General features: G+C 38.2%; 1 protein-coding gene across 1 annotated transcript in view; it reads right to left on the reverse strand.

Annotated features, from left to right (window-relative positions):
* The window catches only part of DERA (deoxyribose-phosphate aldolase), a 48,476-nt gene that overhangs the window by 13,507 nt on the left and 10,050 nt on the right, over positions 1-24,919 (reverse strand). Inside the window, exons 3-6 of the mRNA XM_021535160.2 lie at positions 24,308-24,455; positions 23,515-23,610; positions 21,548-21,682; positions 15,070-15,198 (exon numbers count right to left, since the gene is read on the reverse strand). Coding sequence (XP_021390835.2) covers positions 15,070-15,198; positions 21,548-21,682; positions 23,515-23,610; positions 24,308-24,455 — 508 coding nt within the window. The remainder of the gene's footprint in view (positions 1-15,069; positions 15,199-21,547; positions 21,683-23,514; positions 23,611-24,307; positions 24,456-24,919) is intronic.

Here is a 24,919-nt window from a genome sequence, read left to right on the forward strand (position 1 = left end):
ACATAAAGCTTGGCCTCTCCTTTCAGACTGAATGCAAACACTCTCAGCACTGAGCCACATGCTCTGGCTAGGATGGGTGAAAAACCAAAATGCTGTGGGAGAAACTGGACTTGATTTGAAAATCTCCCCCTTTAAGCTTCCTTACAAACACTGAAATTCATTGCATCACTTTCTTGTTCACATTTAAATTAACCTAAACAATTATAAACTAGCTGAAACCGTGATATAATTAAAACAGCACTGGTCTAGCTCAAGCTTTTTCCCTCTTGGCATTCTTGGGTTTGGATCAATACATCTCAGCCTCTCAAAATGTTGTCCTGTACATGACATATTACAGACTGAGGCTGGAACCCTGATATATATACCAGTAATAGCACTGCAATTTGGAAGAAAATAATAAATATGCATGATGGCTTAGAATCACAGCACTATGTGGCATATTGCATTCCATGTTTTAGCAACCACATTTAGCTTTGTGCTTTTTAACGTTGATAACAACTTTGAAACAAATATGCTAACATTAAAGCTCAGGTACACTTACATATTGTCTATTAGGCTATAACAAAATTATTCAAATTGAAGAAATAGCTGTTTTAAAATCAATTTGGAAATACTCCACACTGAATAAAGCAAGTAGAAAATCAGACTACTTTATCAAGAAGGTGCTGTGAATTTTAAAGATTTAAAAAAATCCACCATCCATAATGCAGCCAAAATCATGACACTTCAATGTCATTTTGAGTGTTTTTCAACACTTGATGTTAAAAGCAGTTTAAGATTCTGTTCCTACGCTAACCCAGAGAAAGGCAGGATTGATTTTTGAGATTTAAAAGCCCATGTTTTAATGCTGCAGTCAGAATCCATCCAGCAGGCAGCCTCTTTGTCATGCAGAGGACAAACAGCAGCATCAGCCCCTCTTCCACACTGTCCCCTCCAACCAAAGGCAGCTGGCACAGCTGAAGGCTTCAGTACCAGAGGGATTTCCAGGATCAAAGCTATTTTCCTTGAGCAATTGGAAAGGTCAACATTTTGGCTTCTGGCTTTGCCTGAAAACCAGAAAAATAAAAGGTGACAGATCTCACCAGACTCATCTGTGACTTGTTTGTTTCCACCTGGCTTTTACAAATCAGGTAGAACAGGTTTCTTGAGGGCTTGCATGGAGGGATGAATATTCCACTTTGGTTACCACCTGGCTACCAGAAAAATGTGAGGCACTTTTAGCTTATTTTTTATGACACTCAAACACCTTCAACACCAACCAGTTACAAACACGTAGATTTTATCATGGACTTCTTGGATTCTCCTGATGCAACAAATATCCAAAGGTTAACACCCTGGATGGCCCTACCTATACATATAAGGCATCACAATGCTTGTTTTTAAAGGAAATCAATCTTACTTAAAGCTCCTTTACTTTCCAGAAAATTTTGCCCCTCAGAATATTTCCTTTTTCCTTCTCCACCTTGATAATTTGGCATTCGGCAAAACTCCAAAAGCCCATGCATGCAGGCTGCAGTGTAGGTGAGACCTTCCAGACATTTTCACTACTGTCAGTAGGGTTGTTCTGCAATGTTTCCAACTCTTCAGGCAGCCTGAATACCATAAAAACCTGCCAGCTCCCTTAAATGAAAAAAACAAACAAAAGCCCTGACTGTGCCGCCACACTCCAAACAGGAAGCACCTCTCTGCTGGCGGCCAGGGAAATACACTTCTGGTTTTTTAAAAAATCCTTTTTTTCTCCCTTGCATTATTAACAATGCTTACATGGTAAAACTAACAATTTTATTTCAAAGGGATGCTTTATGAAGGTGCGTTGCTGCTAAATTCAGTCAGACTTTTCTGGCATAACTTCTACTGAGCACTACTTGAATGAAGGAAATAAAAAAGACCAGTAAGCACCATCACAAATAGGGAGCAACTCATAAAAAGGTATTTAATAGGCAGTTTCTTCACCTCCCTTTGTTAACAGCCTGTGTGCTGATCTTACCACAGACTGCAATTTTGGTGAACATTTCAATCCAAAAACACTTGATTAAATAATTGCATGGGTTTTGGTTAAAAAAAATTATAGAAACCATAGAGAAATGCTGATTTCACCAGTCCACTGGCAAACCAAAGATGATATTCCAATCTTCAAATCTACATTTTATATATATAGGTTTTACATTTTTAAAAACTTACACTAAATATATATTATCATTTTGAACTTTGGCATTCCACCCTTTTTACTGAAATACTGTGAATCAAAATTGAGTATCAAACTCTCTTTGTGCTAGATGTATATATATCCTCATAGGTATTTAGTGGCAAGTTATTAAATGTCACTATTCATTCAGACAGGACATTTTATATCTTTCTTAAAGGAAAAAAAAAACAAAACAAAACCCATCTATGTAAAATTTGCAGCAATATTTCAGAGCCTGACTCTGGTATCAATGTGTCCTGGACTGTAAGATAAGTGTGTATTCTATTTGCCATCTGTTAGAGGTGGGGCAGCTCTCTGCTGTTCATTGGGCAGTTTTCTTTATCTCTTCCGAAAACCAATCCTCCCTCCAGGAGACATCTGCTGTTAATGGGCTATTAATTATAAATTATCTTCTGTTAATGTGTTATTGCTTGTCCCTGTGTGGCTGATAAAATTCCATCATCCCATTGTGAGATGCTCCACCCAGAGGGAGGGACCAAGCATCCCTACCTGGATATAATCTGACTTTGGAACACCACAGCAGCCTTAGCTCACTGCATTCCCAGAGGAGCAGCTTTCTTCCCCACTGCATTCCCAGAGGAGCAGCTTTCTTCCCCACTGCATTCCCAGAGGGAACCACTTTCTTCCCCACTGCATTCCCAGAGGGAGCCCAGGCCCATCTCCCCCAGCCCTGGAGCTTCAGAGGAAAACTCCCCCCTTGTCCAGGATCCCTGCTCCAGCAGAAGCACAGCTGGCACTGCAGGAGGGATGAGCCACCATGGGATAGGACTGCTAACACCATCCTGACCCACAGGGGGTCAGGACTATTCTGACTCTGTCGGTGGCTTTTTTTGTTTGTTTGTTTGTACTACAACATTTGTATTTTTAGTTTTTCTAGTAAAGAACTGTTATTCCTATTCCCATATCTTTGCCTGAGAGCCTTTCAATTTCAAAATTTCAACAATTCAGAAGGAGGGGTTTTACATTTTCCATTTCAAGGCAGGGTTCCTGCCTTCGTTAGCAGACACCTGTCTCTTCAAACCTAGACACAATGACTTCTTCTCTCAGATGTTCAGAAACAGAGGTGGTCAAGCAGAACATCCCCTGTGCTTTGCTGAGTTGTCACGTGCCAAGTTGCAGAGGCAGACATGGTGTCAGCGTCGCGCCGGGAAGCGCGACCACCCCGTCTGCACCTCTCCTTCTGGCATAAACAGCAAAAAAAGCCAGGAGGATTTCCGTGTTTAGCATTTCCCAACATCAAATCACAAAGGTGTCTGATAAGTATTTACATTGGAAGATGCTGTTCTGGGGTGAAGTACAGCAGTGTTACATATCCCTTATCTAAGAACTAAGCACTGTATTCACTTCCATGGAGGGCTTTAAGGCCCCCAGACATTAGCCCAAAGCAAAACCACATTGTCTCCATTTAATTACCTATCTTTTCATACTTACTGTGATCCAAATTACTGAGTTAAACAAAATGGTTACTAGTAACAGGAGACCATTGATAACCAGCAAGCTGAGGTGGGTGTACGTGCACGGAGTTCAAAAGAAAATGATGCTGCTGCATGCTGTTTACTTCTACAGCATGAATTTATAAAGTGAATTAGCAAAAATTAAAAGCATTAAAGCCCCAGGAACCGATGAAGTCAAAGAGAAATAGAAAATGGATTCACTCCTAAAAAGATAAAATTATTTAACAACTTATTAAAACAGTTCATCACTGTAATTAAAATCCAAGTGCCTAGAAAAAAGTGCCACAAGAAAGGTAATTATTTATGAGGAGACTTTAAAAAACCATTCACAGTGAATTTGGGAGAGAATCAGCCTGAAAGAGTTGGTAGTAAAAGGAAATTGTTTGTTTATTCATAAAACATTTTGGTCTAGCCTACCACAAAGAATCCCTAACATCTGCTCAATGGCAGCTGTAAGTAACATTAGGAACACTCAGCCAATTTATATCTTTCCTTTTTATTAAAAAATAAACAGGTCTTTTTAAATTATTCACTAGTAAATTAACATAAAAATCAGTGCTGTAGCTAACCACATTTTATGGAAAGGCATCTACAAGCTTTGCATGATCGTGATGATCTCAATCTTTCTACATTTCAATGACTACTTTGCACTTTATGTGATGTCCCACCTAATTCAGCAAGTGAAAATGTAGAAAAGTTACAAACCATACAGGAGTCACTGCCATGAATAATACAAAATGCACAACTGATACTTCAAAAGCCATATTAGTTGCCTCCTTCTGACTTTAACTGATTCCATTCCTATCTTTCCTTTGCCTTCTGTCGAACAAAAATTCCCCTCAAATAATCTCAGATCTCTCCTGCTTTTTTCACAAATAAGGCATTCATTAAACAGGAAGCAGCAACAAAATACAGTGGTGCTACTGATTAATAATTATTTGTTCTTATCTGCAGCTCTGCATGTTCTCGTGTTTCACTCCAAAACTGTGTTCTTAAGATAGTAAAAAAGGAACAGGAACACTTCAAACGTAGAAGCTTCTCTTTACCTCTCACTGACTTTTTTTTTTACTCAATCTCTTCAACATTTTAGAAGACAAATATATTACTTTCTTCTTGAGTTTCTCTCCCAGCTTCAGTTCTTACTTCATAATAGAAGCAAGTGCCTGCAATGAACTCACCAAGATGTTGTTCAAGGACATGGAGTAGCTCTGTTTATTTTACTAGGATATTTTTGTTTTACTTCTAGGGAAAAAGTAAGTGTTTCTGCAGTGCTCTCTGGAGACACTGAGTTTAAAGCTGAGCTGTAATTCTAACCCAGGCACTGGAAATGGCATCCTTACAATAGCACAGGGTCCACCAAGCTGAAGTTCCTGGAGGACTCTGCCTTGAAGCTGCAGCCGTGCTGCCACTGGCGACCAAGAGAGCTGCTGAGAAGCTGGATGTGCTGAGATCCAGAGCAGCTGCAAACACAGTGCCTGATTACAACATAAACCTAGTTATTTAGCTACCAACAGCATGTATATGGTGTCAGGGTAGCAGAGAACCAGCTGAAAAATGCCACCCCTCCTCTTCCTTGGACTAGGATTCCCAAGAGACACAGCATCCCTCTCCATCTTATCCCAGAGAACAGTTTCCACACCTTGGGGTCAGCTCTGTTCCAAAGCTCTGTTTATGAGGAAGGCTTTGTGCTTCCTTTGAGTTCTCCACAGGTTCATTTTCCAGGACTAGTGGGAAACAGGCTTTTGAAGATACATGACTCACAATTTTTTATTCCATAAGTTCAGTGTGACGCATGAAATATGGAACACCATCCCTTGTTTCCTTTTTGGTCCATTGCAGATGAATTAACAGTGACAAACTACAAGATTTCATTCCTGAGATGTTTGGGATAGGCTGGTAAATTCGACATTGGACTGGCAACATGACTGCAAAGGTGGAAAGAAGATGTTATACTCAAGAAGAGCTCCTGGTATCACCAAGAGGGAATCTTTTCTACATCTTGGATTTAGGGAGAACTCAACCTTAGGAATCAGCTGCAGTTGTACACTGCAGAGAAGTCACTTTATAGCGCAAATAGATAGCAGGAAAGAAACTTCAAAGGTACAAAACTCAATCAGATGTCAGATCCCTGTTGACTTGCCATGAAGACTGTGGCCTTTGCTGTCAATTTAGTCTTTGAAAAATTCCCTCAGAAGAACTCCTACAGACACCTCTGGGAAAGCTATTGTCTGTAGTAACTATAAAGTACAGGCAGAAATCTTAAATTGTCTTATATGAGATATGCTTAACTTTAAAACTGTAATTTCTGAAGAGGAATTGAAAAAAAAGAAAAAAAAAAAACAACCAAAAAAAAAAAAACAAAAAAAAAAAACAAACCAACAACAAAACCAAATCAGGAACATTCCCCAGGGGATGAAATTCTCACATATAGTGTCAAAAAAGGTAATATCTTCTATTTTTTGTTCACAATCTGAGCTGTAACAACAAGAACCAGAAGAACATAGAAAGGCCGGGAGACAGACTCCAAGTAACCCAGGTACCTGCCAAGGAAATTCAAGTTCCTTGTGTAACTCATCAAAAACATTGCAAGCAACCACAGAGGCAACCTGGAAGAGTCTGTTTCCAAATACCGTTGAAGTGAGCATATTCTATGATAAATGCATTTGCATTTGACCAGTCCTGTGTAGCTCAGTGAGGAATGTGTTCATGCACCCCAGCAGTCAGCTGGGGTGTTCAGTGTTTCCCTGCACTTCATGATATAACACTTCAACAAAAACCAATGCAGCATCAGCACCATTAGGACATGATTTGTTAAAGGCTCATGGATGTCTATGTTGATGTTAGTGTGTTTTAATATGCAGGTTTAGCACTCAGGTAAGGAAACAATCCATGCTCTACATATGGGAAACTCCTTGGTTTTGTCCCACTTTTATGGCTTAACTGGTATTTCACTTCTCACACACTGTTTGTGCTCATCTCTTGTTACACTTCTTTGTTTTTATCTGTGTCCTTATGATTAAATGGTATATTCAAGTGAGTATCCACAGTTCTTTAAAATAACCTAATGATGTTCAAGATCACATATTCCTGATGTATTTTCCCACTCAATACATTTCTCTTCACAAGTCTAAATCCACATTGCTGCTGCCATGAGCATATGTCTTCAAATTAGACAGGCAAAATCACTAGGCATAGATACCTTAAAAAGCAGCAGCAATTAAAAAAAAAATCCAGTACCTACAACCCTAAAATCATGCTTAGTGTATTTCCACATCTGTATTAGGCTTCTGTTAAGGAACTGGATTTTCTAACTCGTGTTCCTACATGCAATCTCTTTTAATATTTCATAAGCCAATTTTATATAATTGATAGGTACAGTAAATTAAATATTTATTTCTATTTTTCACTGGTTTAGTAGAATTTAACACCTGCTACTGACAGAATAAAAAAACCCAACCTGAAATATTAAAGAAATAGATAGTACCAAGTACATCTACTGATTTTACATAATATTTCCATGTTTTAAAATTGCATTCTCTCAAACCATTACTTTCAATACCAGAGCTTCACAGATGCAAAGTTTTTTGCCAGGAAGCCCTGTTATTTTGTTGGCATGTTTAACTGGAACTATTCACTGTGCAACAATTTCTGAGTCTGATGCGATATGAAACTTCACAAGTTTTAACTCAAATTCTAACAAGTTATTTAACATAGAAACAAGGTTTCATTCATGGGGAAAATTAACCCAACAGGGGTGCTTTCTCAACTCTCTGCATCAGTTGTTATAAATTGGAAGTATACCATTCAGATATTTCTTAATTAACATGTTTTGGAAAGATCTTGAATATCAGCAAAAGTAAAGTGCCATTCAGGCACTGAGGATAATTTGCTAATAGAAAGTTGACCTCACTCAACACAAGTGTGTTACTCTGTCAGTACCTGCTATTTCACAACCCATTCCAAAGGGTGGAGTATAAAGAACTGTGGGAGTCCAGGACATCCCTCTGGCTGCCCTGGCTGTCTCCAGACCCTAGCAGGGGGCTCAGGGACCTTGACATGAAGTCAAAAATGCCTGTGGCTTTGATTTTAGCCCGTGGAAAAAGCTGCCAACTCTGTATGAGCAACTACAAGCTACACGGGTTTAGTAGTGTGATAGTTGAAATTAACACAGGGTGAAAAAGGAGGATTTTGGGGCTTTTTAGAATGGGGTTAAAGGGGACAAGATGGAGGAATTTGGGCATGTCCTGATCTTCTTCTCCTTCTTCTTTGCCCTCCATGTCTTGCTGTGATGGTGACACTTTTCTATTGGTTTAAGGTAAAGACACAATGTCCAACATAAATGATAGATATTGGCATGATATTGTAAACATAATACACGTAGTTTTTGGTATAAAATGTAAACACTGCCCTAGAGAGCAGACAGAATGCCATGGCCTCCTTGCTAGACAGAGCTCAGCAGGTCAGAGAAAGAATGTTATAGATAAGGAAAAAAGAAACAACCTTGAGAAGCCAACCCTACATATTCCAGACTCCTTTTTTGGCTGCATGGACTGAGAAACAAGGACTTTTACACTCTTGGGGTCACCTCGACACCCAGACCCCAAGAAAGAACAGCCCCTTTCCTAAAGGTCAGGAAGCAGAAATCAGTGTTCAAACCCTTGTCCTCAGAGAGAAGGACAAGCCTGGGGTTTCTGAGGAGAAACAGACAGAACAGGTGAAAAGGGGACACAGCAGAACTCTCCTTTTGGAAGAACATTTTGGGGCAGACTGCTGTGAGAACAGCTGGAGGAAAGGCACTTCCCTGCTGCTCCTGTCTGCTGCACAAAGCATCACTTCAGAGCTCTGCTGGTTCCCACCACCACTGTCACTCCCAGGGCTGGTTGTACAGGAAATCACAGCCAGCAGCTCCCACCAGAAAATTTCCAGAACTTCTTTTATTCTGTTTCCTGATTTGAATCATGACCAAGAGTATTCCATTTTCATGCACATACACAGAAATTTCTACCTTCTAACAAGAGGAACACACTTCTGTTCATATCTTAATGTACTAAGCCTCACAGAGGTTCTATAAAACGTGCAAATGCTAATTTTACACACAGAAAACCAGAGAGGCAAGTAGAGTTATCAGAAGTCATGATATGCTGGAAGTCATTCTGCAACCTCAAACCCATCTTCTGGCTTCCTGAGCTGGTGTTCTGGTGAGAAGTGCTTGGAAATAGCACTTTTTCTATTTTTAAGGGGAGATGGTGGAGGGAGAAAGTCAGGTGGTGGTGTGGGTAACACAAAATCAAACAAACAGGTACAGAGCGGACAAGTTTTACACTGTTTTACACTGCTATTTTTTCTTTGACTTCATTGGAGGGTATATATTCTTATTTTCTGATCACAGGAGAACACCATTAATAGAACAGACACAAAATTAGTAAAAAATGCAGAAAATTAGCTGAGTTGCCAAGCATCCTGCTCTGACAAATATGAATGGCCCCAGATAAAGATCTCCCCTCAGACATGGCTGTGTAGGCAGGCACGCAGCTCAGTAAGCACATAAATAAATGCATAACAAAATGTACCATTGCATGCACGTCTGGGTTTTTAACAAACTGCAAACAAATGAGGCTTCACTGTATGCACTCTAACTCTGTTCTCACTTCACAGATTCTTTCTATCTTTATTTTTCCCCCAACATCTTTGTTTCTCTCAAGTGTTACTTCTGTCTTCTACTTACCCATGCAGGGTTCTGTTGACTCAACTGGAAAGACTTTTCATGAGAGCCTGCCCCAGCCTGTCTCAACCAATTTCTATTTCTTCACTTCTGTTTCCCTACACACATATTACTGAGTTCCAGATAGATTTTTAAGTCTCATTTCACATTCCTTCAAGGTCTGCTTTCCTCAAGCCCCACTTTTTTGTGGTTGGTAGTTTTGTTTTGGTTTTTTTTTGTTTGTTTGTTTGTTTTTTTTGTTTGTTTTTGTTTTTGTTGGGTTTGTTTGTTTTTTGCTATGGTCTTTCTAGGGCATCTCATCAGCAATTCAAACCTGAGGATATTGTGACTGCATTGTTGGAACTTTTAAATTCCAAGCTTATCTATCACGCCTACATTATTTCTAGTGATTAGCTGCAGTATCACTGTTAAGCTTGTAGGCAATTACCTCATTTAAGGGTGCATCCTTGTAGTGCCTCAGTGAACATGCTGTTAGCAGCATTTTCATACTGCTGGCTTTTTTATTTCTCTCCATTCTGTACCAGAACAGATGAAGTCACTTTCTTCTGTTCCAACCTTTTTAGGCTGATTGTATTTAAAGATACTCCATCTTTTGATCTTACACTTAATTCAGAAACTTTGTTAATCCATGATATCATTCAAAACTTTGAGACAGACTGCCACACTGCATCTTTGTTTTCCACAGTGTGTTTTGAGCTTGTTCTTTGCACTAAACTTTCAGTGATGTTAACTAGAACTTTGAAGATGCTCAACAACCACAGGCTATGCAGAATGCAGGACATCTGCTGCAGCAGACAGGGAAGTGATCAGCTTCCAGTGTAATTCCACAGCAATAATCACTGTCCTAACAAGCCCCTTAAGCAGCCAACTGCAACCACCTCTACACCAGATAGTGGCCAGGAAAGCCTCAGTCACCAGTCAGTGCCAAGTACTCTTCCCACGCACTCCTAGGAATAAGGATTGCCTGACCTGCCCCCAGCCCCATACTGGGCTGGAAGTCCAGAGCTGAACATCATCTGCCACCCTGGAGAGCACTCAGAGACAAATCACAGCCACAGAAAGTGTTTCTGATTTCTGACGGGTGTTTTACAGGTAGAGTGTGCCTTTTACAGACCAAACCAAACACGGCTGGTTGTATTTCAGACAAGTAAAGATACAAAGTGAAATTTTGTGTTACCAAGCTTCCTCCCTTGGCTTGCCTTTTATTTGCAAATGCTCTGGGCTCTAAAAGCTGACTGACTTGGAATCAAATTACAGCTGAAGTTGTAGACACATAATTAAATCAACACATAATACAACTCACATGCTACTGAGGGGGGGGACCCTTGATTTTTGTATTGAGCACAAGACTTAAAGCCAGAAACTCACAAGTGATCTCAGTTTGACTTTTGCTTTGTCTGTTATTATCTTTGTCATGTATTTCACAAGGCAATTTTAAGATTTACTCTGCTAATGTCAGTTATGAGCTTTGAAGACATGAGGTACTAAGTGCCAAGTATTATTATTTATTCAGTAGTCTTGTTTTCTATGTTAGTTGCATTTGAGCAAAGCAAGCCTTGCTTTTTAGTCAGTTTTGCTAATTTGGTTTCCTTGGTCTCTCATTTTTCATGAAACAGTCACTGGGCAGAAGTTTTGGTTCCTAGTGGTCCACATCCAGCAGTAGAGGAAGTGAGCCCTTGTACTCAAATGGCTGCTAGCATGTTTACAGCCCCACCACATAACCCTGCTCAGAACAAATCTGTGCAAGAAAGTGCTCAGAACAACATCAGCTATTGGCATCCTCGAGTTTGTCTTCCCTAATATTAACCCCAGGATAAAAATCTTTTTTAGAGCTGAGGTAAAAGCTTTGTGTAGCCAGGCAATCTTTTGTGATGTTCCAAACCATCTCTCTCTCCTATGAACTGCAACACAAAGATTTTCCTCACTGTTTGTGGTTTTGTGTTATTTCTGTTCACTTTGGAATGAACAGCATCAGAGGATCTAAAACCATTTCTAGTCACATATTCAATGTGTTTTAATTTTCCCCCTCTAGACATCAGAAACCTTATTGCTTCAGCCACCTTCTGCTACTTCTTGCAGGATTACTTGTGCTAGGGAACTTCAGAAGTTGGTTCATTTTACGACTAACTCACTCCCTTCATAAATTCAATGTTTACATTAGTCAGTATCTTCACATATTTGACTAATTGTTTAATGACCCATGAAAAAATTGTTTAAAACCCATACATTAGTGAGCTGCAGAAGAACATTTATCACTCCTGTTCTTTACACAGGTTCTTGTTTAGATATAGACAAAGAAAACAAGTATCTTTCACATGTCACTGCTGTGCTCCTGCAGCTTCCCAAAGTGTCATAAAAGGAGCAGTTTTCATAGTCAAAATTACACAGATCAAGTTTTCACTTTCAAAGTACTCTTTCCTAGCCTGCATATCTTTATGATTATGAATTGTTACACAGTACAATAAAGACTTGGAATTAGGTAATTTGGCTTTCCAGAATAAAAAATCTTTCATATAAGCAGAATATGCAATTAAGTCATCAACAGCTTTACTGAAGTATTCCTTTCCCACTGCAAGTTCATCTTTCCCTTCCTTGTCTTCCTTGTCTGCCTTCCTTGCCTGTTTCTGATGTTTGTGCCAAAAAACAGAAGTTTAAAAATGGCCCACCTCTCTACTATGTACAAGAACGCTTTCTTGAATGTTCACAAGAAGAAACTGAGAAATTTCTTCTTGAAAATTCTCACTGAAGAAATATGTAATAGTTACAACTAGCATGGGGGAGTAAGGCACCCATCTGTGTTCCTTAGGACTGTGTATTCCAAGAGACTACTTAGGCACAGACTTGAGTGTCTCCTGCTGTAGAAATGGACATGATTTACACAAGGATACACCAGACACTGAACACCACTAATTACTTTACTCTCTGTCCCCAAAGCAGAGCCAAAAATGCAGCCAGTTTTCTTGAGAAGCTCGTGTACTCAAATCACCACCAGGACTTGAAGAAGTACAAGAAATGGCAGTGGATGCTATAACCCAATGACCCAGAATTCCCTGATTCAGTGCGAGGGGTTTTTCTCAGGCAGCTTTCCAAAATCAGGGTGCTCCTTAGGCAGTGGGACTGCTCTGCAAAGCTCCCTGCCATCTTGCCCTCCTCAGCACGGCATAATTATTATTCTTGCCAGGTGAGTCACTGTCCTTAGAGGGATGTCAGCCTCTTTCACTCAGAAATAGCTTCTCAAATATTCCAGAAGAATTTATGGCGTGCCAGTCAGGTTGGTAAAGGCATGGTTAAAATAATTTAAGACACCTGTGTGTTTCCACCCATTCTGATGTCTTTCCCCTCGTGCACTTTACTAGAGAAGAGGAAGTAGCCATGGAGAATTATTTCAGAGACAGCAAGAGTCAGGAGCCACCAGTTCACACAGAGGAAAATTATATATAATATACTAGTTTATATTATATACAATTAATATAATTATATTATATTAATAATGCATATACTATATAGTTACATTATATAATATTATTCTATGATAATACATATATAATATATTATATATTATATAATTATCAATAATATATATTATATATTTTTATATTATCCCTTCTATAATATACATTCTATATTATTATTTTAGAAATTTATATTACATTACATTACATTACATTACATTACATTACATTACATTACATTATATTATATTATATTATATTATATTATATTATATTATATTATATTATATTATATTATATTATATTATATTATATTATATGTATTAAATTAATCCCCTGGTGGCTTTGTGCTTCAGGACCTTGGTGAATGTGTTCATGCTCAGCAAGGCACTGCAAATATCTGTAACCCCAGGATTTGGTGCTCCCCACATGACAGGCTGGAATCATGGATGGTGAAGCAAGAACACTTTGAGGACTGCACATCCTCAGTTGCATTGATACAACTGCATGCAAAGCAAGGCTGTAAACCAGATTACTGAGACTGTGACCACTTTAAAAAAAACCCAAAATACTGCCAACCAATCCAAAACCCCACAGCAAACTAGTTAACCCTTTTCTGGAATAATTTTCAACTGTAATTCTTTGAAAACTCAGTTTACAATGACACATGAGAAGCACTTCTAACGGCACAGCTGAAGGAACTGTATTTTGCTGTAAAGGACAGGAGGAACTAGCCAGAGGCAGCAAGAACTTCTAAAGCCACTTTTTCAGTTGAATCCACTATACTATGGATTCACTTTCTCCCCAAAATGAGACTAATAAAACAAAATTCAACTGGAATTCGAGGCTCTCAGCACTTCTGACAAGTTGGAGTCTGAAAGCCTGGCCCTCAATGGATGTATGTAGAGTGCAAATAAATTCTTATTTTTATGCCTACTCACAAAGAAAAAGCAAAAGACTGAAATAAGGAAATTACTGGATATATTCAGATGGATAAGTATCTTGTAAAATGAATAACTAGGCAAGGAAAATCATTAACAATAGAGCCATCTGCTGTATTTCATAAAAACTACACCAGCAAAATTCTGAAAATGGTAAAATGCTTTACAAGCTGAATTTCTCACTACTCAGTGGTACAAAAAGTGATCATAATGATTAGTGCATCAGTTTAAATAAGAGGAAATGCGTATTTCTTAGACCTCTTCTAATTAAAAGCAATATTTAGTGGCATAATACTGATCCTCAGTGTCTAATGGTACTAATTGACATTGTAGCTGGGCTTGTTAGAAGCCTGAAATGCTCTCCATTCCATTTGAATCAGAGAAGCATGGAATTGTGTATGGTGACAGTGAGGCCAGCAGCAAACTGAACATTTATTTAAATACTGACAAGACACTTGATTACGTTTTTCTTGCTTTAATGTAAGAATTTCAAGTCTGAATAAAAAAAAAAAGGAGGAAAAAAAATCAACATAAAAAATGAGGGGAAGACTAGAAGACAGACTAACCCAAGTGGTTCTTAGTATATCTTTACACTTCTAGGAATAAACTTGAGGAGCCCACTTTCAAGCACAGTGGGAAAAGCTAGTACATGGGAGCCAATTCCCAATTTTGTATCTCTAACCTAGCACTAAAACACAGAACTGTAATCCTGGTTCAGCTAGGAAAATTGTACCAAAGCTGCAAGGAGAAAATGTACTGCTGAAAATCTGGGATCAAATGGGTGCTAAGCTATGCAAAAACATAACACCTGCAAAGAATGCACAGCCCCTGGGAACTCTGTTTTGGAAGGTTGCTTTCCTGAGCTACCCTCTCAGAGGTGGTTAGAAATGATCACAAACCAAAACTGAGAGCTTTTGGCATGACTCTTCACTGGGAAGTTACCCTTGCATTTAAAACAAGCTTGTGAACCACCTACCCACATCCTATCTGTGGGTCACCACAAATGCCTCCAACAGTGTGTCTGCCCCAAATGTCTTTATTACATTTTCTGATCACATCAGATGTTGGACAACTTGCTCCTACAACTCTTGCCATCCAGCAGTTTCTTACTTAACGTTTCATACAGTTTTTTGTAGGTTACACAAAACAAGTGAGTGAACAAGTGACTTTATTACTCCACCTGCAGCTTCAGTAATTGCTACACACGTTTTTTCTACCATCGACAAAACCAAACTTCCAGGACCGGAAGTTTTTAAGCCTCATAAAGACATTCTTAGCTTAAAAGGAGATTTACCTGCCATCATAGCTATCATACTGGCTTTGTAGACATTGGCAAGGGAGCCCAGTTCACCTGTAGCCAAGATTGTTTTCATGTGAGCTTCTCCACAGGCTGCACGGCACAGACGGATCTCCTCGTACAGACCTGAGGATAAAAGCATATGGAAATGATCAAAGTTGCCTGAGAGATATTTTCAAGTATGGCTGTAATTTCCACTCCTGGATTAATTTCCAATCTTATAATTAGTCGTAGCACTCAGGAACTTAAGTTTTGTAAGTTCAATAAATTACATGACTGGAGGTAATTAACAACGCCGTGCGGTTTCAAACTTTAGTTAATAGCTATTAATGTTCTCTCAAAATACAAATGTACGAAATACCCATGAATACATCAGGAGTAAAAAATGCTATGATAGTAAAGATTGATATTAAACCAGCTGTCCCAGCAATAAATATGGTAGTAGTTTGAATCAGTACTCAGAGATAGCTATGTTTTTCTCTGCACCTGGCCAGTGAAACCCTCCCTTTTACCCTACTGGTAAAATTCAGCAGCGCTCCCACAAAAGTTTACACAGAGGGAGACTAAAAGAGCCAGAAAATAATGAAGCATTGCTGTCAGAAGTTGGCTGCTTGGGGATGTTTAAGATTGCTCCAGTGTGGGGAGAAAAGCAGCTCTTAGAGTGCACATTCACCATTTCTGGATTTTGAATTTTAAAAAAACTAAGATGCAAAATAAACAAACAGGATGCTTTGCAAGAGGGTTTTTTTTTGACAAAATGTACTCAATCTTCAAACACATAATCAAAAAGTTCTTTGACAGGAGGCTAAAATACAGCTTTAAATAGGTGTAAAACAGTCCAGGCTAGAAAGACTTTTGTTTTCTTCAGCAATACTAGACTTCTTTTCCCCTCAGCCCTTAAGTGAGACCTGGAAGCATGGGGCAGGGTTTGGCAGCTGTGGCAGGGCCCTCATCCCACTGATGCCATGGGCACACCAGGGTGTCCAGGGCTGGGACTGCTGGGCTGCCCTTCTGAGACACGCTGCACACATTAGCAGACAACTGGCTGATGCACTTAGCAAGTCCCTTTATAGACACCAGGCTTCACCTTGTTTCTCACTGTGTACCAAAGGTGTGAATTAATCAGTACTAGCATGCAGTCTAACATGTTTTATTGATCAATTGGTGATGCTCCAGAAACCTACATCAAATCGAGGCTCAAAAAGGAAACACAAAGGACCTGTGCTATATATATTTTTTTTTTTTTGTGCATTTAATAACCCTGCTCATGTTAGAGCCAAATGAAATCTCTTTTTGTGGGGTGACTCTTTCCTGAAGCTTTTGAAAACCCAGAGAAAGCAGCTTTCTTCTTCTTCTAGTTTCAGTAACAAGAGGAAAAAGTTTTCCCTACCTTCGAGATATGCCACCAAAAATGTCAAAATAAAATCAACAAAATGTACATTTAGGTTGGATTCCACGGAAAGAAATTACATCCTCACAGCTGTTGTTCCCTGGCACTGCAGCTCCAGCACCCTCTCTTGCAGTTGGAAGGTACTTCTACATGCAATTAGCGTCAAGCTCATTTGAGCAGCCTTGCTGCCTGCCAGCACACATCATCCCACGGCCAGGAACGACTCAGGATCCTCAATCATCCGTGTCTGTCAGCTTAGCTGGGGTGGAGGAAAAGTGGGCACACTTCAGTGGGGCAGGTGTGTAGGTAAGAAATGCTGTTCTTTATTCAGAGATCAATTATTGCAGACAATAGCTGATGTTCACAGGGCATTTTTAACCCCACAGTAAAAGTACAAATAGAAATGCAACTACATTTGGGACAGAGCACCCCAGTCCCAGTGCGAGCTGGAACTGCTTTGATACAGAACAAGTGTGAAAACTCCTACTCCTCTCAAAAATAAGAGAAGTTTCAGTACTCAGTCAGATTGAAACCAAGGCACAAATAACGGGATTATACTGAAAATCTTGGGCACATGTCTAAAGTATGGGTGCAGTCAGACACACTAGAAAATGTACTGTTTCAAGGAGTGCTGGGCTTCCTGTGGGACAGTTTGTGCTGCCAAAAAGTCCAGCATTAACGACTCAGTTCCATCCAGCTGAACAGCAGCAGGATCAAGGCTGGGTGCTACAAAGGCAGGAGTATCTGTGAGCTGTGCAGAACACCAGCAACTGCCACAGCACACACAGCATCTCTGGTGAGTAGCAGTGGCATGAAGATTTTGACCTAAAAACTCTGTCACGGGGAGCCCTGCAGGCATATTTTCAACTAATGAGCTAAGAACACCACAAAGAGGTTGCAAGAGAATTTCTTTTTTACTCCTAAAACCAAAGAAAAAGCAAAAGCTCTCAAAGCAAACAGCCAGTACTCTCCAGTGTATTAAACAAGGCACCAATATTATCCATTCTAAAAGCAGTCTAAATTTTAAGCCAGGGGAAAAAAAAAACAAAAAAGCAAAAAAAGACACTAAAACCCAAACCAATAAACCCACAAAAAAACCCCAAAGCAAGCCAACATATATAGAATATACCTGGCGCCAGCTGCTCACTAATACAGTCTGCAGTAGCTCTACTGACCTAGCTGTTAAAATGGATATGACATAAGAACTCTTCTACTTTGCACCGCTTGAGGTACCTGACAGTTTAAATGAACTTTAGATCTGCTTAAAATCACAAAGTAAAGGGCATAATCCAGACCTCTTACAAAGGAAATGAAAATATTAAAGGAGGAAAAAATAAACACACTCCTTAATTTTTTATGGAATAGCTCTTCTTCAAAAATATGGTGATAAAAACACTTTTTAAAAAAAATTTCCATGTTTTGGTGTTATAATCTAGTCAGTGACAATGAATAGAAATTGAGATGAGAAGATGTTTTGATTTCTGTTAGCCCAAAATATCAAGGTGATTGTGATGGCCTGGAAACTGGAAAATGAGCTGGAGCCCCTTCTGTCTGGCATGTTAATGGCAGGTTTGTTAACAAAATGACAAGCACAAGGCCATCAGCACAACACAACTCCCTCACATATGTGCAACTCCAGGGATTCACATTCTGAAAACAGAGCTGGGCTGCAGGAGCCCAAGCTGCTGCTGCCAACACCAGACAGAATCTGTGCAGCAGGGCAGTCTGCACATCTAGAAATGGTAAAGCCAACTATTTATCATTAATAGTAATTAATTACTATTATTAATTACTCCTGAACAACGTGGGGAGGCTTCTCCAAGGCTCTGGAGCAGGGAGTGTGTTCTGCCTGCGCTGTTTATGAAGTATGTAGCACAAAATAGTGTCCCAGTCCCTGATCAAAGCCTCTAAATCCACACCTAAAAAATCAGCAGCAGTGAAAAGAACTTTTCATAATGAAGTTATATCATGGATGCAGCCATGCTCCAATTCCTCAGAGTATAACTGAGTTTTTTTCCCTTTTCTTATAGGAAAATTTAACTGCCACAGAGCAAATTATGGATGAACAATGCTCCTACAGCCACTGACAGTGTAGCATGTCCAGGTGTTTTCCAGCAGCTGTGGAATTAGCACTAACACTACTGCACCCCACACAACTTCAGAGGGTACAGCAAATGCTGATGACAGGGGAAAAAAAGAATAATAAATAGATCCAATATATTTCAACAATTTGTTGGTCAGTTTGATCACAAAGACTCCACATTCTGTGCCTAAAGGAAGCATCCAAATTGATAATTTATGTTTAATCCATACTTTGTCAAGTAATACAAGACAACAGCTGAGTAAACTATTATAAAGTAATATTGCTTTAAAAGCTAAAAGCTTATAAAAGGTATGTAAATTCATAAACTTAAATCTCATATAATGTTACTTTCTTATGTAATTTAGCTGTCCAATAAAGCTGCTTTCATACTCAGCATTTAAAAGATCTTAACAATTACTTTGCAAAGATCTGGAAAATACATTCTGAGTGTCATAAAGAGCTCCAGCAATATTCAAAACTTCTTTAAAATAATTTGACATAATTGGACATACACTAAAATATTTAATAACGAAACAAGCCTTTGAAGCAAATCACAAAGCAACACTATTCTATTGTGGTGACCCCAATTATTGCACACGCTAGAAGAAAAGCTAAAAATGAACTAAAAAGCACTCCACCACATAGATTTTTTTCAATAAATTCTCAAGTTGTGAAGACTGTCAGCATAAGAAAATACCCATAGAAGCATATTATTGTTATTATTATTGTTATTTTTGTTACTATTCTAATGACTACCACTTTCATAAGTTACAATAGAACTGTGAGGCAGCTTTAATTGACAAAGCACCTTAAACACAGGAACTATTTAATTTTATGTAATATAGGGATTTAGCCTAAAAAATCCTTCTTTATCCCTTCTTCTAGATTCCTTGTAAGTGTTTTATAGATTATTCTGTATTATCATTAATCACACAGGTAACATATCTATTGAAAGCTAAACAGGAAGACAGAACACTAGATTTTCACCAAAACATCTAGATCACTGAATGAAATACCTTTCTTTTTATATAGGAAAGTCAAATATTATAATTTTTCACCTTGTGGCATCTCTATGGCAAGTAAATTCTGTTCCTGAAGTAGCTTTTCTTCAAGCTTATGTAAACATGTGTCACAAACAGACTCAGATTCATTAATAAACTGAGGAAATTATTTGGAAATCATTTTAAATCTGCCATCGGTAAGAAAAAAAATTATTTATTTATTTATTTAGTTAGTTTTATGCATAACATATATTCTATATTCTATATTCTATATTCTATATTCTATATATTCTATATTCTATATTCTATATTCTATATTCTACATTATATATTATATATTATATATTGTATATTATATATTATATATTATATATTATATATTATATATTAATTTAGTATTTATATTTATATTTATATTTATATTTATACCTATATCTATATTTATATCTATATTTATATTTATATATGTGATTGTCTAAATATAAATATAAATATAAATATAAATATAAATATAAATATAAATATAAATATAAATATAAATATAAATATATATGAATAAATATATATATTATATAGAATATATATATTATATAGAATATATTTCTATATTATATATAAATAATATATATAATTATTTTATAGTATATATAGAACATACAGTTATATCTAGTTTATATATCTATAATATCTATATTTTATTTCTATCTATTTATATCAATATAAATATCTATAACATATATATGTAAGATATATATTAAAAAAGGATGGCTTTCAACCTTGTCAAGACTTCAGCTTTGGATAAAAATATGCATACCAAATAAAAAGCCATCCCTAATTTACTTATTTAGTAAAATGACAGCTTTAAATCATATCTATCATTGCTGTGTCTGCATACTCCTCCCTTGTAATTTGTGACCACAAAGAGTAGTTCATCTCCCATGCAGAGCAAGCTAACAACACACATCCAGCTCATTTCAGTCATGATCCAAACTCTCTCTCTGAATCCAAGCCCTGCATTTCTACTCTGAGTTCTCCTTCATATTAAAAAAACGCAAAATTATGAATCCTTAAATAACTAAGATCAAAAGTATGGAGACTGCAAATACTACAAAAGAGGCCAAGATATGACAGCAAGGAAACCAGTCCTGAAGACACAGATGCAGGAAGACGGGGGGGTTTTTGGTTCATTTCTAACTGTTAATTGAAAGAAGACCAGAAAACATGATCTTTTACCATGATTTCTGTTATTTCCTTAAATAAAGTCAGGCACCAGGCCTTCACTCTAAAATCTGCCAAGCAAACAGGATATTATGGCACTGCATTATACAGATAAAAGGAAAATTCATTCCAAGACTGTAGATGTGTCTACCTTCACATGGAGATTAGTTATAGGAGCACTGTCAGCACTTAAGGCAAACATTCACAGTACATTAAGGATGCAATTAGAGCAAAAACCATCTTCAGCATTATTGTTCCTACTAATTAGTACTAGTCTACAGACGCCAGAACATCAATAATAATACGAAGAGTCATTTTGTACCCTCAACTTTCAGCAAAAAGAAAGCAACTAAAATATGTGTATTTGTCAAGAAATGAAACATGTATATTTAAAAAGGTATCATCTACATTAGCAGCCCCTTGGGCTTTCTAACAAAACTCTTCAAATAATTAGGCTTTACTTGCTAGTTTTTTGAATGCTGTACACAAAATTCTCTAAAGTCACTGAGGGAATAGAACTGAATTTTCAAACCACAAAGGCATTCTGCCTGCCCAGCCTGACACAGCTTCCAACAGGATTCCTCTCAAAAAAATGCAACCCTTTGTCATAAATTGATTAAATAGTTTTTATTTAGCTCAGAGCCCCAGATTATCAGTTATTCTGAGGGGAGAGACCAAATTCTTCAAGGATTGATGGAGAGATTTGGGGAAGAGACAAAGACAGACCTTGCATGTGCATATAGAAAGGTTTAGGCTCCTTGCCAAAGGAACTTTTTTACTTACCTTCCCACTGGCCAGTCAGCACCAGACTCCTGCTAATGACAATGTCAATCTCTCGGGCACCATATTCCACTGCCAGCCTTATTTCAGCCAGTTTTGTCTCCAGAGGAGTTTGTCCAGATGGAAACCCAGCAGCCACTAGCATGAAAGGGGTGCAGAGAGAAGGAAGAAATGCTTTATGAATGTGTTAAAGTTTTATAAATAGACCATAAAATTGAAAATACCAGTAATACAGCAAAAAGTTTGAATGTTATTCTTTTTTATTAATGCTTGACATGATTAAAAAAATCTACAGGCACTTCATCCTACTCTCTCTTCACCAATAAGAAACATTGGTTCTACCCTCAAAAACCAATGTTCAGCAAGGTAAGTGCATCTTCTGAAAAGATCTTTCACGTGCCTTTGTTTTCCAGAACAGCAAACAATCTGATATGAAGCAATATATATTTTTTTTATTTTCTCCAATTATTTTAAGCAGTATCTTCACTTAAAACATAATAATGTTGTTTAACGGTTAAATCATAATATAGCGAAAATTGGTTTCAATGAGTTCTATTTAAAATTATGTACAAAAATTTATGTACAAAACCCAAAGGTAACTTTGGAAATTGAAAAAATAATGGCTCTGTCAGAGATTTTCCTTCTCTCTGACATATAAATGCATTTAGTACATATTTTTCCCCTACACAGCAATGAAACAAGAACAAAAAACTCACATGTATCTTAGCATTAAACACCTGATCTAATGTCGCTATAGGACACGTGAAAGCACGACGCGAGCCACCTGCTATTAGCAAGGTAAAGAAGAAAGTTTATTATCTGACTCTGACTTTTATACTTTCCCAAAGGTGACATTGTATTGGAGAGTGAATGGACCACCTCTCCAAAGATATTGGACAAACTACTAGTATATCAAGTTTTCTCCACCCGCATAAAAGAATGTAAACAATATGTTGTTTACAGAAATTGTGTGGGAAAGTTCTCCAAAATAATGTAAACTTAGAAGGCTTTAGAAAGTCTTAAGAATCAGGGTGACAATCCAACTTCAAAGTCAGCCCCTGCTTTGAGCAGGGGGTTGGACCAGATCATGTCCAGAGCTCCCTTCCAACCTGAGTAATTCCTTTATTTTACTTCTTGCTTCCTGTAAATTCAGGACTTCTCCCTCATGCGTGGTGACTGGAGAAGAGCCGACTCTGTTAGGTTTTGGATGTCCTGACACTGTGGCTGCTCAGCAGGCAACAACCCCTGGCTCTGCTGACAACTTCCTTGAAGCTCAGCCTGTCGGATGTGCTGCTTTTGGCTGGAATAGTTATCCTCATTGTAGCTAGGGTGTTTTGGATTTGTGCAGAAAACAGTGTTGGCTCTCCAGGGATGGTTTGGTAAGTGCACAGTAGTGCCAGCCCAACACAGAATCAAGGCCTTCTGTTGGTCAGTGGGCTGGGAGTGCACAAAAAAGCAGCTCTCATCTGAAACCACAAATTTTCTCACTTTTACTATTCCAATTCTCATCTCTCCTCCAGAAGTGGCTGTTTGAGCAGGTGTGTGGCACACAGTTACTGGCTTGGGCTAAACCTTGACACAGGATTACACTTAAAAGCCAAATATGATAGGGAAAAGAAACCTTTATTAGAATTCACATCATCATCATCATCATCATCATCATCTACTTAGTGTATACTGATACTTGTCCAGCACTCTATCTCAATTTCCTCTATCCTGGTGAGAAAAACACTGATATATTTTAAAGGCCTCTTTGAAGAGCTTCCAGCAAAAAGACTTGGCATTCCTGATAAGCTTGAAGTTGGAAGACAACAAAAGATTACACCAGAAGAAAATCATCCTTCCATTCCCTTCCTTCTGTTACCTTTTCACCTTACTCCCTGACACAAAAGCAAGTCCAAACTCCTGGATTTCTCTACATATTTTATAACATCAAATTATTTAATGGGACATTTTCAAATAAAGCTTACCTGAAGCCACTGGTATGTTACAACCAGCAGCCTTGAGGGTGCTCACTGCATCAGAGACTCTTGCAGGATACACACAAACTGCTCCAACAGTGATACCTGCAAAAGCCACAGTTCCCTTTTTCATATAATTCAGAGAATTCCACCTTTTCCATAAGCACGTGTGCATTATCCTCACCTCCCACTCCTGTGTTCTACAAGGATCTTAAGCACCACACCAGGGATTTTGTTATACATCTCAATGTATAACAATATATGCTCAAATGGTTCAGGAAATTCTCACACTGTTTCCTCTCTCACATTCCTTCACCTGACCCTGGGAGCAAGTCTGCATAAGCAGGAGTTAAAACTCCAAGATTTGTATTGACAGACTCACAGTTTAATGCCAACACACACAGTTAAGACTTGATCACAGTTATGCTTGATCAGCAAAGTGATGCAAGAGAAACTGCACTGCCAAGCTCTGTTCTTACTTGTGCAAGTTAGACTGAGCCCAGCATCAACTGAGCAGTCTTTATGTTAATGCAGCCCTACTGCATTTCTAGCTCTTCTCTCAAACTCCCAGATAATTGACCTCATATTTTATACTTCAGCTGTCTAAGGAGTTCATAAATCCAAGTTTTTAAAAAAGACTAATCTTTGATATTTTATGTGTGTGGCTTCAGTCAGAGGCCTGATTCTCCTTTGGTCCACACCACTTCAAACAGTGGACCAACATCCTTTCTGAAAAGTGAGAAAATAACGAGGAAATGCAGACCTTTCCTCTAGAAAACACACACCCCAGAAGCTACCATACCTTTATCATGCATGTCCAAGGCTTTCAGCAGATCCTCTCTGATAGGGTGCTTTGCTTTAAAACACAGCCTTTGAACATTTGAAGGAGTATCATCGCCTGAGAGAGTGGTGAGGTCTATGCAGGTGACAGCTTTCAGCAGCCAAGCTGCCTGCAAAGGGAACAAAGCAAGGAATGGAGCATTTCTGTTTACACTTCCGAAGCCAAAGTGCCTTAGAAGTGCAGGAATCAGAAGCCTGGCTCTCATCCTCACAATGGGGAAATGTATAGCATGTAACATATAAGCAAATAATGGCTTAGGATAGACATGCTGGCAGGTATTTGTTCATGTTTTCAGCAGTATCTAATGATACAGAGGATACTTCCTAAAAAAGGATCTCAAAAGGATCCACTTCCTTTTGTGTGAATCAGGAATAAAAAACATCCATAATTTTGGTGCAAGAAAAAAACCCCAAAAGCAAGAGGTAAGTGACAATGTTAAAGCATTCTTTAGAAGGAAATGCTTCAGAATTTTGAAAGACTTTTAAAATAAAAAATGGAACAGAAGCTTAACTAAAATTTTTTGAGCTATTTTCTGCTGAGCTAAAGTTGAGCTTAAGACATAATTTTGAATTA

This window comes from Lonchura striata, chromosome 5 (genome assembly GCF_046129695.1).
Source record: "Lonchura striata isolate bLonStr1 chromosome 5, bLonStr1.mat, whole genome shotgun sequence".
Classification (NCBI taxonomy): Eukaryota; Metazoa; Chordata; class Aves; order Passeriformes; family Estrildidae; genus Lonchura; species Lonchura striata.